Source organism: Mobula birostris, chromosome 6 (genome assembly GCF_030028105.1).
Source record: "Mobula birostris isolate sMobBir1 chromosome 6, sMobBir1.hap1, whole genome shotgun sequence".
In the NCBI taxonomy this organism is placed as follows: domain Eukaryota; kingdom Metazoa; phylum Chordata; class Chondrichthyes; order Myliobatiformes; family Myliobatidae; genus Mobula; species Mobula birostris.
The window spans coordinates 24,940,396-24,956,371 of NC_092375.1; the positions used below are offsets into that span (position 1 = coordinate 24,940,396).

The window sequence follows — 15,976 nt, forward strand, 5'->3', positions numbered from 1 at the left end:
AGAGGGCAATCTAATCTGCACTGCCCTGCTTCTTCTTACCTCAGCTGTAATTGACTGTTTTACACTTTAAGTAATTATGTTCAGGCTGGGGTAGGTAAAATTCGTAGTTATGCATAACATAATAGAATGGCTAAAATGAAGTTTTTTTTTACATACTTATGGGATTTGTGTATTTTTGCACGACCCTTGAACTTGTCTGGTGGTAAAAGTGTGAATGTTCATAAATATGCCGTGGTCAGGAATTGGGTGCAAGCCCGATAAATGTTAACGTGGTTGATTCCAATCTCCTTGTCTGCCCTCACCTGCCTTGGAATGAATGGTAAATCTTCATGTTTTCGCTCAGCAGAAACCACAAACATCAGATCAAAACGGTCTTCCATGGATTTTGTCTCTCCAATGACTGTCTACTTGAATAGGCCGGGATTTGCAACGGACTTTCCATATCCGGACATGCCCTTATGCTGTATGTCTCTTCATATCAATTTCACTGGTGCATGGATTCTCTTTGATTGCGTAACAGTGTGCTGGAGTTGTGTGTGCTTTTGTGTTATTAGATTTTGAGATGTAAACAGAATAACTTCAAAATGTCATGTGATAACAGCCCTACTGAAGGGTCTCAGCCCGAAACTTCAACTGTACTGTACTGCACTGCCTGGCCTGCTGAGTTCCTCCAGCATTTTGTGTGTGTGCTGATGTGACAACATTTGCTAGTTTTGAGAATAATAATTGTTGCTGTAGAATAGCACACACAAAACGCTGGAGGAACTCAGCAAGTCAGGACCTCAGGAAGCGTCTCAACCTGAAATATCAACTGTATTTTCCTCTCCATAGATGCCTCCTGACTCACTGAGTTCCTCCAGCATCTTGTGTGTGTTGCTCTGGTTTTCCAGCATCTGCAGAATCTCTTGTGTTTATGTTGGTATGTTGGTACTGTGGCTCACCTTTTTTACAGTGGTAATGGTGGTGAAGTTGCCTGTATAGAAACCATAGAAAAGCTACAGCACAGAAGCAGGCCTTTTGGCCCTTCTTGGCTGTGCCGAACCATTTTCTGCCTAGTCCCACTGACCTGCACACGGACCATATCCCTCCATACACCTCCCACCCATGTATCTGTCCAATTTATTCTTAAATGTGTTACGTACCCCGTAACTGGGTTGCCAAACCAGCAGAAATGGATCACTCAGTTGGAGTCTGGATTACTAGAACTAAGAAAGTTTTATTAAAGAAACAAGCAACACAGTACTCTAATCAAAAGAATAATGAATGCAACAGTTCAGCAATGATAAACATACATGTACACAGAATTAAGATAACAGGATCAATCAAGCTCTATCGTTGTCTGGGGTAAATGACCAGTTTCAAAGTGACGCAAAGTTCAGTTCAATTTAGTTCAGTTCAGTTCGCAGTAATCGCTGCCGTGGTGATGGACAGTGGGGGGAAGGAGAGAGAGAGCAAAACGAATGAATATTCAAGGCTTCCACACAGACCTTCGCAGTCAGCTTTCGGGCGAGTCCTTTGTGATGTCATCTGAGGTCACCGACCGTGACCCCTCCGTTTCCAGATACGATTGTTTCCCTGCGGTGAACCTGGCACCCAGGCAAGGGTGGACACACACCAGGTTCCCGCCGATCGTGCCTTTCCACCCTGTGCGTCTATGGCCCGGTACTTCCCACCGACTTGTGAGAGACGCACCGCTCCCCGGGTCTTGTTACCTCGGGTGCCGTGTGTGTCCTGCCTTAGCGAACCTGTCCCTTTTTATCCCCCTGCTGGGGTATCGCCTGCCCATCACTTCAAACAGTTCAGGGTTCAAAGGGGGAGCCGATCTTGACAGCTCTCCTTCCCCTTCATTAACATCTCCAAATGCTGCTCCATTGTTTTCCTTATCTCTCTCTCTCCCGAAGACAGGTGGCAGACCAACTGCTGATCCCACTGGTGCCAGCCCAGGCCAGCTACATCTTAATCTATGTGTATTCTTGTCACAAATGTTAAAAAAGAACCCGCATTTACCACCTCATCTGGTAGCTCATTCCACACTCCCACCACTCCCTGTGTGAAGAAGCCCCCCCCATAATGTTCCCTTTAAATTTTTTCCCCCTCACCCTTAACCCATGTCCTCTGGTTTTTTTCTCCCCTTGCCTCAGTGGAAAAAGCCTGCTTGCATTCACTCTATCTATACCCATCATAATTTTATATACCTCTATCAAATCTCCCCTCATTCTTCTACGCTCCAGGGAATAAAGTCCTAACTAATTCAACCTTTCTCTGTAACTGAGTTTCTCCAGTCCCGGCAACATCCTTGTAAACCTTCTCTGCACTCTTTCAATCTTATTAATATCATTCCTGTAATTCGGTGACCAAAACTGAACACAATACTCCAGATTCGGCCTCACCAATGCCTTATACAACCTCATCATAACATTCCAGCTCTTGTACTCAATACTTTGATTAATAAAGGCCAATGTACCAAAAGCTCTCTTTACGACCCTAGCTACCTGTGACACCACTTTTAGGGAATTTTGTATCTGTATTCCCAGATCCTTCTGTTCTACTGCACTCCTCAGTGCCTTACCATTTACCCTGTATGTTCTACCTTGGTTTGTCCTTCCAACATGCAATACCTCACACTTGTCAGTATTAAACTCCATCTGCCATTTTTCAGCCCATTTTTCCAGCTGGTCCAAATCCCTCTGCAAGCTTTGAAAACCTTCCTCACTGTCTACTACACCTCCACTCTTTATATCATCAGCAAATTTGCTGATCCAGTTTACCACGTTATCATCCAGATCATTGATATAGATGACAAATAACAATGGACCCAGCTATGATCCCTGTGGCACACCTCTAGTCACAGGATTTGCTGTTATTGCCTGGAGGCAGCTTTAGGAAACCCATGCATGCATAATTCACATTTTTGAGGCCTCCGTTGGAAGAGGTCAACTATGGATGTTGCATCCTAGCTATCTAGATATGCAAGCCAGGATAGTACGATATGGAGAGCAAGATGTTGCCCATGCAACAGGCTCCCCCTCTCCACGCTGATGATGAATGCACAGAAGTGGCAGAGACCAATATAGTTTGGCACCAGCAGTGTTGCAGGCACAGGCCAGTCATCCAATGAAATCAAAGTAGGATTGCTTTATGGATGCCAGCTCTGGACTTTATCCTTGGGGTTTACTCTTGAAGCCTCCCCCATGTGTGGCTATAGCCAGAAGGCAGTGGAGGTTTGAGCTCAGAGCTTTCTTTCTCCTAGATGAGTTGCCAGCCACGGCTGATGAGCCCCATCTGCCCGAAGTGACTGGTTTTAAGGCACCAGTAACCCAGCTTTGTCCAATCTCCTGTCAGTAGAAACTGTTCCACCAGGCTCTGTACTAAGCCACACATGAAGGCCAGGAACTGGACTGGTTGTCAGAGGCTATTTGAGATGCATGCCATTGGGAGTATTTAATAGGTAGTGGGAGTTTATCCCCATTAACACCCACGGTCATGACAAACTTAAGGAACCTGCATCATTCACAGATATCACAGGAAAGTAACAGCATACAAAGAGGCCATTTGGCAAGCCCAGTGTGTGTTTTAGTTCTAAGCAATTAATGAAACCCACTCTCCTGCCCTCTCCCCAGAAACTTGCTGATTTTTATTTTCCTTTTGAGTACTTATCCATCTCCCCTTTGAATACTTTGAAAACGGCTGCTTCCGCCACTATCACTGGCAGTGCATTCCAGAGCTAACCACTTTCTATGCAATACCAAAATGTTGCTATGCAAGTTGTGGTTTCTTATCTCAAGGTTGCTGTCGGTCATTTGGTGCTCTTAGAAAGCTTAAATCTTTCTGTAATCTGAGATAAATTTAATTACTTATCACCATTGGATTAAATTTCTGCATACGTCAACACTGTTTGCACAGGACCCATACAAGCATTCCTTTGTCTTCAATAGGAATGCTTTATCTATATCTGAAGGAAAATGTCCCCATTGTCACACGTTAAATTGGAATGGGTAATAAATCTGGCCTTCTCTTAAACAAATTAAGGAAACTAACTCACTTCACTACTGCAAAAGGACTTGGGAGTCCTTGTGCAGAATTCCCTAAGGATAATTTGCAGGTTGAGTGGGTGCTAAGGAAGGCAAATAGAATGTTGGCATTCATTTCAAGAGGACAAGGAGGTAACGCTGAGGTTTTATAAAGCATTGGTCAGACTGCACTTGGTGTACTGCGAGCAAGAGAAAACCTGCAGATGCTGGAAATCCGAGCAGCACACACAAAATGCTGGAGGAGCTCAGCAGGCCATTCAGCATCTATGGAAAAGAGTAAACAGTCGATGCTGAGCCCCTTCGTCAGGACTGGAGAAAAAAGATGAGATCAGAGTAAGAAGGTGGGGTGGAAGGGAGGAAGAAATACAAAGTAGCAGGTGACAGATGAAACTGGGAGAGGAGGGGTGAAATAAAGAGGTGGCAAGTCAATTGGTGAGAGAGATAAAGGGTTGGAAAAGGGGGGGATCTGACTGGAGAGGACAGAAGGCCATGGAAGGAAGGGAAAGGGGAGGAGCACCAGAGGGAGGTGATGGGCAGGTGAGGAGATAAGGTGAGAGAGGGAAATGGGAATGGGGAATGGTGAAGGCGGGGGCCATTACTGGATGTTCGAGAAATTGATGTTCGTGCCATCAAGTTGGAGGGAACCCAGACAAAATAGGTGTTGCTCCTCCAACTTGAGTGTGACCTCACTGCGGCAGTAGGGGAAGCCGTGGACTGACCAGGAGGACACACCAGGAGCATTGGATACAGTATATGACCCCGGCAGACTCACAGGTTAAGTGTCGTCTCACCTGGAAGGACTGTTTAGGACCCTGAATGGTAGTGAGGGAGGAGGTGTAGGGACAGGTGAAGCACTTGTTGCGCTTGCAAGGATAAGTGGTAGGAGGGAGATCAGTGATGAGGAATGAGCGGACAAAGGAATTGTGTAGGGAGCGATGGTTGTGGAAAGTCGGGGGGGGTGGAAAGATGTGCTTGGAAGTGGGATCCTGTTGAAGATGGCGGAACTTAATGGAGAATTATGTGCTGGATGCGGAGGCTAGTAGGGTGGTGGGTGAGAACAAGAGGCCACCTAAAAACATCTTTCCCTCCACCCCCCCCACTTCCTGCTTTTGCACAGGGATCACTCCCTATGCGACACGCTTGTCCATTCGTCCCTCCCCACTGATCTCCCTTCTGACACTCTTTCAAACGGAACAAGTGCTATACCTGCTCCTACTCCTCCTCCCTCACTACCATTCAGGGCCCCGAACGGTCCTTCCAGGTGAGGTGACACTTCACCTGTGAGTCTGTTGGGGGTCATACACTGTATCAGGTGCTCACGGTGTGGCCTCCTGTATGTCAGTGTGACCTGACATAGATTAGGAGACCGTTTCATGAGCACCTATGCTCCGTCCTCCAGAACAAGTGGGATCTCCCAGTGGACACCCATTTTAATTCCACTTCCCTTTCCCATTCCCATTCCCATTCCAACATGTCACCTACTACCTCGTATTTCTTCCTCCCCTCCCCACCTTCTGACTTTGTCTTCTCTTCTTTTTTCTTCAGTCCTGATGAAAGGTCTTGACCCAAAACATCGACTCTTTATTCATTTCTATAGATATTGCCTGGCTTGCTTAGTTCTTCCTGCATTTTGTTTGTGTGTTGCTTGGACCTGTGATTAGGAAAGGGGAGTTCGAATGCATGGTAATTATGGGAAAGATTGAAGGGAAGAAAGCAAAAGGAAGGCAAAGACAAATGATGATGGAGACAGCAGCCAGCGAACTGGAAATGAATACCAATGAATTGATCCACTTGACCCGAAACAGGAGTGTGTGGGCCATGGCAGTGAAAGCTCAAACTGGGCAAGGCACCTGATGATGATGATGAGGTTGCTTGGAGTGCTGTGAGCAGTTTTGGGCCACACCCTTATCTAAGAAAGGATGTGCTGGCATTGGAGAGGGTCCAGAGGAGGTTCATGAGGATATTCCCAGGGTTAATGTATGAGACCATTTGATGGCTCTGTGCCTGCGCTTGAGTTAAGGAGAATGGGTGGGGGGTCTCATTGAAACCTATTCAATATTGAAAGGCTGATATGGAGTGGATGTGAAGAGGCTGTTTCCCTGAGTAGCAGAGTCTAGCACCAGAAGGCATAGATTCAGCATAGAAGGGCATCCTAAAGAACAGAGACGTAGAGGAATTTCTTTAACCAGAGGGTGGTGAATCTGTGGAATTCATTGCCACAGACGTCTGCGGAGGCCAAACCATTGGGTATATTTAAAGTGGAGGTTGATGGGTTCTTGACCAGTCAAGACAATAGACAATAGACAATAGACAATTGGTGCAGGAGTAGGCCATTCGGCCCTTCGAGCCAGCACCGCCATTCACTGTGATCATGGCTGATCATCCACAATCAGTATCCAGTTCCTGCCTTATCCCCATAACCTTTGAATCCACTATCTTTAAGAGCTCTATCCATCTCTTTTTTGAAAGCATCCAGAGACTTGGCCTCCACAGTCTTCTGGGGCAGAGCATTCCATATATCCACCACTCTCTGGGTGAAAAAGTTTTTCCTCAACTCCGTTCTAAATGGCCTACCCCTAATTCTTAAACTGTGGCCTCTGGTTCTGGACTCACCCATCAACGAGAACATGCTTCCTGCCTGCAGCATGTCCAATCCCTTAATAATCTTATATGTTTCAATAAGATCCCCTCTCAGCCTTCTAAATTCCAGAGTATACAAGCCCAGTCACTCCAATCTTTTGACATATGACAGTCCCACCATCCCGGGAATTAACCTTGTGAACCTACACTGCACTCCCTCAATAGCAAGAATGTCCTTCCTCAAATTTGGAGACCAAAACTGCACACAGTACTCCAGGTGTGGTCTCACCAGGGCCCTGAACAGCTGCAGAAGGACCTCTTTGCTCTTATACTCAATTCCCCTTGTTATGAAGGCCAGCATGCCATTAGCTTTCTTCACCGCTTGCTGTACTTGCATGCTTGCTTTCAGTGACTGATGACATCAAAGGTTACGCAGAGAAGGCAGGAGAATGGGATTGAGATGGATAATAAATCAGCCATGATGAAATGGTAGGGCAGACTCTAGGGGCTCCATGTTTTATGGTCTTGCTGCATCCTAACTGTCGGGAATGGGCAATAAATGTTGTTCCAATAGGGCACTACATTAACCAGTTCTTTAATTTGCAGCTCCATCTGCGGTCACCGACTTGGCTGTATCCAGCGTCACCAGTGGTGGCTTTCAAGTCACTTGGACAGCGGACACAATCGAAGAGCAGACGTATGTGGTGCAGGTGCGGAAGGGTAATATCATTGTACGTGAGACAGAGACACAGGAACTGGAGTGGGTTGCATCAGGACTCGAGCCTGGGACTGAGTACATCGTAACTGTGGTGTCCAGAGTATGTGAGCAAGACAGCATTACTGCAGAGACGAATGTGAGAACAGGTAATAACACTGGATTGTGATTCATTTTAATCATTCACTCAAGACCAGCAATAATCACCTTTGAACAAAACTGCTTGGCTAGGCCATCTCAGAAACCAGATTTGAATCAACCTCATTGAAACAAATGTAACTTGCAAACAGTCAAGTTTTGAGTCCCAAAACATTGATTGTTTGATTATCTGCAATGGTGACACAGTCACCCTTCATTACTGACCCAGATCTTCAGGGCTTGGTCAGTTCAATGCTGAATTGCTTTCTGCCATAGGTGATGAGGTGAGGCTGTCCTCCTCTCTTGGTATCGATAACCAACAATGTCAAAGTGCTTGCTCGGCCATTTAAAAATATTGGTTTTAAACCTGATGCGTCATTAACCGGGGAGCTCAGATTGGCAGCACAGGTTTTGTCACAAATAACTTGTCCATGGGACTTTTTTATATAGATTTATTAATTTTCCTAGTGATTTGAGTATTGCTGGTTCATGCAGTGTTTGTTGTCTTTTCCTTACTGCTTTATAGAAGAACCGAGTTGACATCTAGAACAGCTTGTAGCTCTTTAGTAAGGAAAGCAAAGTAGCTTCACATATAGCCTTGGAGAGAGGTAGGAGCAGATGGTATGGAAAAGTATTTAATTAAGGGAGGGTGAACCATAATAGGATTAGGTAGGAATTGGGGAGCATAAATTGGGAATAGTTGTCCTCAGGAAAATGGACAACAAAAATGTGAAGGTTGTTTAGGGAGCACTTTCTGGCAGTTCTGGATAGTTTTGACCCACTGAAGATGGGAAAGGATGGTATGGTGAAGGAACCATTGTTGACAAGAGATGTGCAACATCTAGTCAAGAGGAAGAAAAAAATTTTCTTACTGTTTGAGAAGCAAGGATCAGGTGGGGCCCTAGAGAGTTACAGTGTAGTCAGGAAGGAGCTGAAGAATGGACTTAGAAGAGCTAGTAGGCATGAGAAGGCCTTGGTGAGTAGGATTAAGGAAAAACCACTGAATGTTTTACATGTATGTGAGGAACTGGAGGATGGCCAGAGTGAGTGTAGGACTGATGAGGGATAATGGAGGAAGCATCTGCCAGGAGTCAGAGGAGCTAGGGGAGGTCCTTAATGAATGCTTTGCTTCATTGCTCATCTGTGAGACCATGAGGTCAGTGTAAAACAGGCTGATATGCTTGAACATGTGGATGTTAAGAAAGAGGATATACTAGAACATTTACAACATTAAGATAGATATATTCCCAAGGCCTGATGGTGTATACCCCATATTGCTACAGAAAATGAGGGAAAAGGTTACTGTGCCATAGCGATGATCTTTGCATCCTCGTTGGCCATAGGAGCAGTGCCAGATGGTTGGAGGATGGCAAATGTTAGTCCTTTGTTCAAGAGAGGGAGTGGGGATAATCCTGGAAACTACAGACCCGAGAGTCATACTTCAGTGGTGGGTAAATTCTTGGAGAGGATTCTTAGAGACAGGATTTATGAGTATTTGGAGGAGCATAGCCTGATTAGCGTAGATTTGTGAGGGGCAGGTCATGCCTCATGAACCTAAATAAATTCTTTGAGGATGTGTCAAAGCACATTGATGAAGGTGGTATGGTGAATATGGATTTGATACCTGTTTGCTGATGTTTTTGAAGAGGAGTTTTACAAGTGCCAAGGTCAATACCAGGTGGTCCTTCTGTTTCAACCTAATGGCCATTGCTAAACTGAATGGTCTATCAGGTCAGAGGGTATGAGACCATCAACTACATTTTGTCTCGAATCATATACAGACCAATGAAGGGATCTAATTGATTCAATGGTCATCATTTTGAAATGAGCAAAATGCTGTTCTGAAAATGTTCAGGAAGCATGTCTGGGGGAGAAATGCTGAGTTAATGTTCTAAACCTGAACTGGAAAAGTGAGAAAGCAGGTTAGTCTTAACCTGCAGAGAGGAGGATAGGTGGAACAAGGTGAGCATCTCTGATCCACTGTGCTCAGGGCTGCTGTGGGATAATCCTTAGAGGCAATTTGGTTGATAGATCAATGGAGGGAAATTAATAGCTCCACAAACAAAGGACTGAACTTGTAATGTGGTGTGGATAGTTGGAGAGAAAACAAAGGAACGTCAATGCTGCAGAACTTCGGGCAGAAAGGAATTCGAGGCAGTTTTTTGACTTGATATGTTAATTCTGTTTCACATTCCAGACCTACTGCGTGTTTTCAGTACTTCTTCTTCTTCAGACCCCCAGCACCTGCAGGGTTTGATTTTCATTTCTGTGTTTAATTTGTTTTTATAAGTACCAGATCACTAATGAAATTTATATTTTTGGGTCTTTTGGTTACACAGTTTCTCTTTTTGCACCTGCTGCTTGTTCTCTGTAGTACAGTGGAAGTTCTCATGTAGCACTGCTCCCTCTAGAATGGATTTTCTCCAGGTGTATCTATTGAGTGCAATGTCTCCCTCCATTTTAGATGTAAAGTTGAATTTCTTCAGGTTGATTTTGATGTTCTCTTTGGGCTTGTTGACCTTCCTTTCACTGGAAGTAAAGGATCTGTTTGGGAGGGAGCATAAATTAGGTATCTGGATGACATGTTCTATCCACCCTCTATGACTCTAATTGTACTGTATGTTAGAGCTGCAGAACTAATCGCCTTCCTGGTTTTTCAGCTCTTAGTCCAACCAAGACTGTGACAGGAATGTCCTTATCTGATGACTTGGATGTGTTCATGTCCAGTTCTGTGCAAACATTTACTTCACCTTCCACACAAAGATCTACAACTTGTGGTAAGCTCAGCTCTTTTCCATTACTTAGATTTGAATATGTTTCATGGTGCTGTAACTTAAGATAAATTATTAGAGAATTTTTAAAAAATCTTCAATTATAAATTTTAACTTCAGTAAACATGCTCTGCTATCACACAAGCCAGTCTCCTCTCCTTCCCACTGCCTCGGGAAAGATGCCATCACAATCAAGGACCCCTCCCATCCCAGTCATTCACTCTCCTCCCCTCTCCTATCGGCAGAAGCCACGAAAGCTTGAGGACACAAACCACCAGGCTCAAGGATATTTCTATCCTGACTCCTGAACCGGCCTCTTTGTCTGATAATAAAGAACTCTTGTTCTCCTAGACTACCTTGTCATCCATGGCCCATGCACTTTGTCTACCTGCACTTCACCTTCCCTGTTACTGTAAAACTATATTCCGCATTCTGCTTTCTTTCCCCTTTTGTGTGGAGCAAGGATGACAGCAGAATGGTATGATTACATGTTTTTACTGTGTTATATTAGTAACAGTACAAACTGGTCAACATTCAATGCAGGAGTGATGAACTGGGCACACCAAGATGGAAAAATGTGCTCATTCAAAAGTCCGCACCCAAACGAGAGAGAGTCCTCTGCACGTAGGAGGTCCAATCGATTCACTGCATGATTGATCGGTTATGATTCATCTTGTGCTACCTCAATGTATGGAGTGATCTGTCTGGAAGACATGCAGACTAAAGCTTTTTCCTGTATCTCAGGACCTGTGATAATAATAAACCACTTTCCACTTTTCCTCTAGTTCCTTCATTGATCAAAAGCGTCATTGTTCTTAATGTCACGAGCAACAGTCTAAAGGTCATTTGGGAAGCCGATGCTGCAATCAACCAAGAGTTTCTTGTACAACTGTGGAAGGATGAACAGCTAGTGGTTGAAGCAAAGACCAAGGAACAAAGCTGGACCGTGTCAGACTTGGAGGCAGGAATGTTGTACACTGTGAGAGTTGTCTCTTGGCTCTGTGGGACAGAGGGCAAAGCCAAAGTACAAGAAATCAAAACAGGTATAAAGTGTTACGTTCCCATAGAATTGTTTTCTCTGTTATTATTTCTTTGTCCTTCCAATTCCTTAAATATCTTTTCTGATTGTATTCTGATATTCAAGGTCATGAGCAGAAGACTCATTCAGTGAGGATGGATTGCCATTCCAGATCTTCATTCTTTTTTTTGCCAGAGATACAACCCAATGTCTGCATTTTTAAAATTTTCAATTCTAGTTCCTTCATACTTGGGAGAAATTGTGTAGGTTTGGAAACAGTCCTTTGGTTCATAAATAGCTATGCTTTTGTTCAGTCTCACTTTAGGCTGACTTCGGTCCAATGAATTAAACCAAAAGTTTTAACTTTCTTTGATCAGAACACTTAGGTTTCCACATCTTGACAGATCTAATCATGTAGACATTTGTGCCACAGAATGAGGCAATTTAGTGCATTGTGGCCATAACAGTCTGAGAAACCCATTGAGACATTCAACATGCTTCTCTACAGGCAAAGTCGTATTGAAAATCAGGGATGGATAGATTTCAGATATGGTGGCTTCCCTCTTCACTACCCTTTCCTACAGTGAGTTCCAAACTTCAATGATACTTCGGAGACATGAGACTGCAAATGCTGGAATCTGCAGTAACAAACTATCTGCTGGGAGGACTCAATGGGTTGAGTAGTATCTGTGGGCAGAAAGGCATTGTTGACCTTTCAGATCAGAACCCTACATCAGGATACTAAGTTATTCCAACAGATTGTTGTTTTGAAGGTCCTTCGGATATCTCTCCATTATTTCTCCATAAATCCCTTCCCTCAATCACTGAACCCAATTGTCACTAATTTCCATTCCTAAGACCATAAAACAGGAGCAGAATTAGGCCATTCGGCCTATTGAGTTTGCTCCACCTGATGCATTTCACCTTCAACCCCATTCTTTTGCCTTTTCCCTGTACCCATTTTCACCTAAGAACCTATCAACCTCAACTTAAGTACACCCAATGACCTGGCCTTTACAACCACCTGTGGCAACGAATTCCGCAGATTCACGGCCCTCTAGCTAAAGACGTTCCTCCTCCTCTCATTATAGATGGACATCCCTCTATCCTGAGGCTGTGCCCTCTGGTCGTAGACAACTCCACCATAGGAAACATCCTCTTCATCCTCTTTACATCTACTCGATCAAGGCCTTTCAACATTTGATAGGTTTCAATGAAATCCATCTCCCCCTCATTTTTCTAAATTCAGTTGGGTTCAGCCCAGGTCAGCTGGCTGGTGGTGTAGTGGCATCAGCACTGGACTTAGAGGCCAAGCAATGGTCCCAGGTTTGAATCCAGCTGGCTCCTTGCACACTTCCTATCTGTGCAAGGCAAATGCTGAGGAAATGGCAAAAAATGCCGCCTGATGCACCATCAGATGTGAAAATGAACAACAACAACAGGCTCAGAGTCACCAAATGCTTCTCATACGATAAACCTTTCTTTTCCAAAATCATTCTTGTCAACCTCCTGTGAACCCTCTCCAATGTCAGTACATCCTTTCTTAGATAAGGGGCCCAAAACGGCTCACAATACTCCAAGTGAGGCCTCACCAGTACAATACAAAGCCTCAACATTACATCCTTGCTTTTATATTCTAGCCTTCTCAAAATGAATGCTGACATTGCACTTACTTTTCTTACCACCACCTCAATCTGCAAATTAACCTTTAGGGCATCCTGCACAAGGACTCCCAAGTCCTTTTGCATGTCAGATTTGTGAATTTTCTCCTGTTTCGGCAATACTTTATGCTTTTAATGCTTTTACCAAAGTGCATGACCATTCACTTTCTGACACAGTATTCTATCTGCCACTTCTTTGCCCATTCTCCTAATCTGACTAAGCCGTTGTGCAGCCTCCCTGCTTGCTCAAAAATACCTGCCCCTCCACCTCCCTTGGAGAAATAAGTAATTTTCATTGATGCAATCTGAACTTCTCATAATTAGAATGTATTATATCTCAATTAATTTCCCCCTCAGCCTTTTTGTTTCTAAAAAAGGAAACCAGAATCTAGTAAATCTTTGCTTGCATCTTTCTTCATTGTACCCTCTCTAGTTCTATTGCATCGCTTATTGTACTGTTGAGACCAGAAATACACACACTTCTCTCTCTGATTGGCTGAATTAGTGCCACACAGTTCCACATGACCTTCTCTGACCTTAGCCCAAGTTGTTTTCTCCCTGAATGACCTCATCTACCCATTCTGATGTGATACAAAGGATGAATAGCTTCAAGTTTCTGGCTGTCAACAACCCCAAGAATCTGTCCAGGGCTCAACATAACGATACAGTCACGAGAAAGACATGCCGGTCACGAGAAAGACATACGAGTTTGAGGAGATTTGGTATGACAGCAAAAATACTTGCAAATTTCTGTAGCTGTTCTGTGGCAAGCATTCCGACTGATGGCATCACAGCCTGGTAAGGAGCCTGTGATGCACAGGATTGCATGAGGCTGCAGAGTGTTGTAGGCTCAGGCACCTCCAACACTGGAGATGCCCTCCCTACCATCGAGGACATCTTTAAGCGGAAGTGCCTCAGGAAGGCTCTGTCCATCACTAAGGGCCCTCTCCTCGTTCTACCATCAGGGAGGAGGCACAGAAGTCTGATAACTCAGGCTAAATGATTCAGAAACAGCTCTCTCCCCTCACCACTAGATTTCTGTACGCTCCATTAATGCTAACCCGTTATTCCATTTCATTTGCACGATGAACTTATTTTGTAAGTTACAGTAATTTTTTTGCCTTTGCTCTGTATTGCTGCCACAAAACACCACATTTCACATCGTATACAGTAAGACAGTGAGAATGAGCCTGATTCTGACTCTGAACCTATAGGTGTGCTTTTGAGGATCCTCTTATTGCCTTTGTGTTCCCCAAATCCATTCCCTCACTGTTCACCATACTGTATGTTCTGTTTAACTAACCAGTGTAAACTGAGAGCCCGCACTGCTAGTACTTACTGACTTTTGTGCCAAACTACAGCTGCGCATATCTTGGAAGGAAGAGCGAGAATAATAAACTTGCTATTCAACGAAGGATGGAGAAACAGCAGCAGCAACCAGTTCAAGGCCTTTACGGAGCAATTCATTGCACAGGTATGCTGACAATTTGCAGCAGTGTTGTCTGTTGGTACTGGATTTGCTTTTTACTGCCAGTGTGGAGTTTGCATGTTTTCTCTGTGCCCACTACCCCTGGAGTTCTATTTTCCTCCCACTTTCTAAAGAGGTGCTGTTTGATTACTGCAAATTCTCTCTAGTGAAGGTGGGTGTCAGAAGAATGGGAGTGGGGGTGAAATTAATGGGGATGCAAGTGGAAAGGAAAGTAGGATTAATGTAGGTGGATGTTTGCTGCAGTCATGACAGGCCAAAGGTTTCTGTAGTTGGGCTCAGACTGATGTCTTGTTCCTTCCTCTCTTGTCGATTTAAAGGATCTTGTGGCACTTTCTGAATTAAGTGCAATGTGGATTTTCCAATTTATCCGTCACGCAAAATCGCTGAAACTATTATGGTCACTTATTGGATTTCTAGTCTTTTTGAGACCATAATTAATTGACCTCATTACAATAGTACTTCAATTGTTGTACTTGCACTTTATCATCTTGAAGTTATGAAAGATTCTGTATGAAAACAAGAATTTTCTTTTTTCATATTCTGAATACACTATAGGTTTAACCTCAGAAGAAGGATGATTAGTGAGATGAAGCATCTGCTACAGGTAGCTTGATACCAATTAGCACTCTCTTTAGAAGACTGAGCAGAGGATACAGGATGAATAGGTGGAATTGGTATGAGCTGGAACTGGGCACCACCTATTTGAGATATTTATAAGAAGTACTTTATGTGCAGGGCCCTTAGCATTGTAAAGGATCCCTCCCATCCATCCCACAGTCTCTTTGAACCCCTACCATCAGACAGGCGGTATCGTAGCATTAGGGCAAAGACTGTTAGGGTGGAAAACAGCCTCTTCCCCAGGCTGTAAGACTACTGAACTCCCTGCCACCACCTAGGGCTCATTTCATATGAAGTGCCGTAAATGGACCATATGCTAAACGTTAATCTCCTGGAATATATTTTATTATTTGTTAATTTACTTGGGGTAATTTTACTTTATGTGTTATATAAACTGTGTTGTTCCTCTTGGTCCAGAGGAATATTGTTTCATTTGGTGGTATACATGTATACGGTTGAAAGACAATAAATTTGAAGTTGAACACATTCACTATCATGCTGGGCCTCACTGGCAAAGACTATTTCAGATAACAGACTGAAAAAGAACAGCTCTATTCCTAAACAAAAGGAATTCTGCAGATGCTGCTTGGCCTGCTGCGTTCACCAGCAACTTTGATGTGTGTAGCTCTATTCCCAATTGCAGTGATGGAAGAGATTGGGCCGATAGCCACAGGGCTTCTCGAAGAGCTTTACAGAGAATGAAGTCCAATCACTTCAAGGGTGTCCTTCAAGAAAGTTAATTACGTGCATTGAGTAAGTAGGATAGGCAATCTGTACTTAGCAAGCTCTCACAAGGTTGTTATGATGAAATAATCAATTGATTGAATAATAAATGCAGACCAGAAAGCGAAGATGATATGTCAAACAATTTAGCACGGTCTCATTGGGATTCCAAAAGCACGGTGGTGTGATCAGACACTATAGCTTCTACGGGGTCAGCCAAAGGAGTTATTGG

The 15,976-nt window shown here is 43.9% G+C and overlaps 1 protein-coding gene across 3 annotated transcripts in view; it reads left to right on the forward strand.

Annotated features, from left to right (window-relative positions):
- Positions 1–15,976, forward strand: part of umodl1 (uromodulin-like 1) — a 54,579-nt gene that overhangs the window by 12,137 nt on the left and 26,466 nt on the right. For 2 of the 3 annotated variants that reach the window (XM_072260041.1, XM_072260042.1), the window contains exons 4-8: positions 344–463; positions 7,218–7,475; positions 10,125–10,241; positions 11,021–11,278; positions 14,276–14,388. In XM_072260041.1, coding sequence (XP_072116142.1) covers positions 344–463; positions 7,218–7,475; positions 10,125–10,241; positions 11,021–11,278; positions 14,276–14,388 — 866 coding nt within the window. The remainder of the gene's footprint in view (positions 1–343; positions 464–7,217; positions 7,476–10,124; positions 10,242–11,020; positions 11,279–14,275; positions 14,389–15,976) is intronic. The other variant, XM_072260043.1, reaches the window with a different exon arrangement.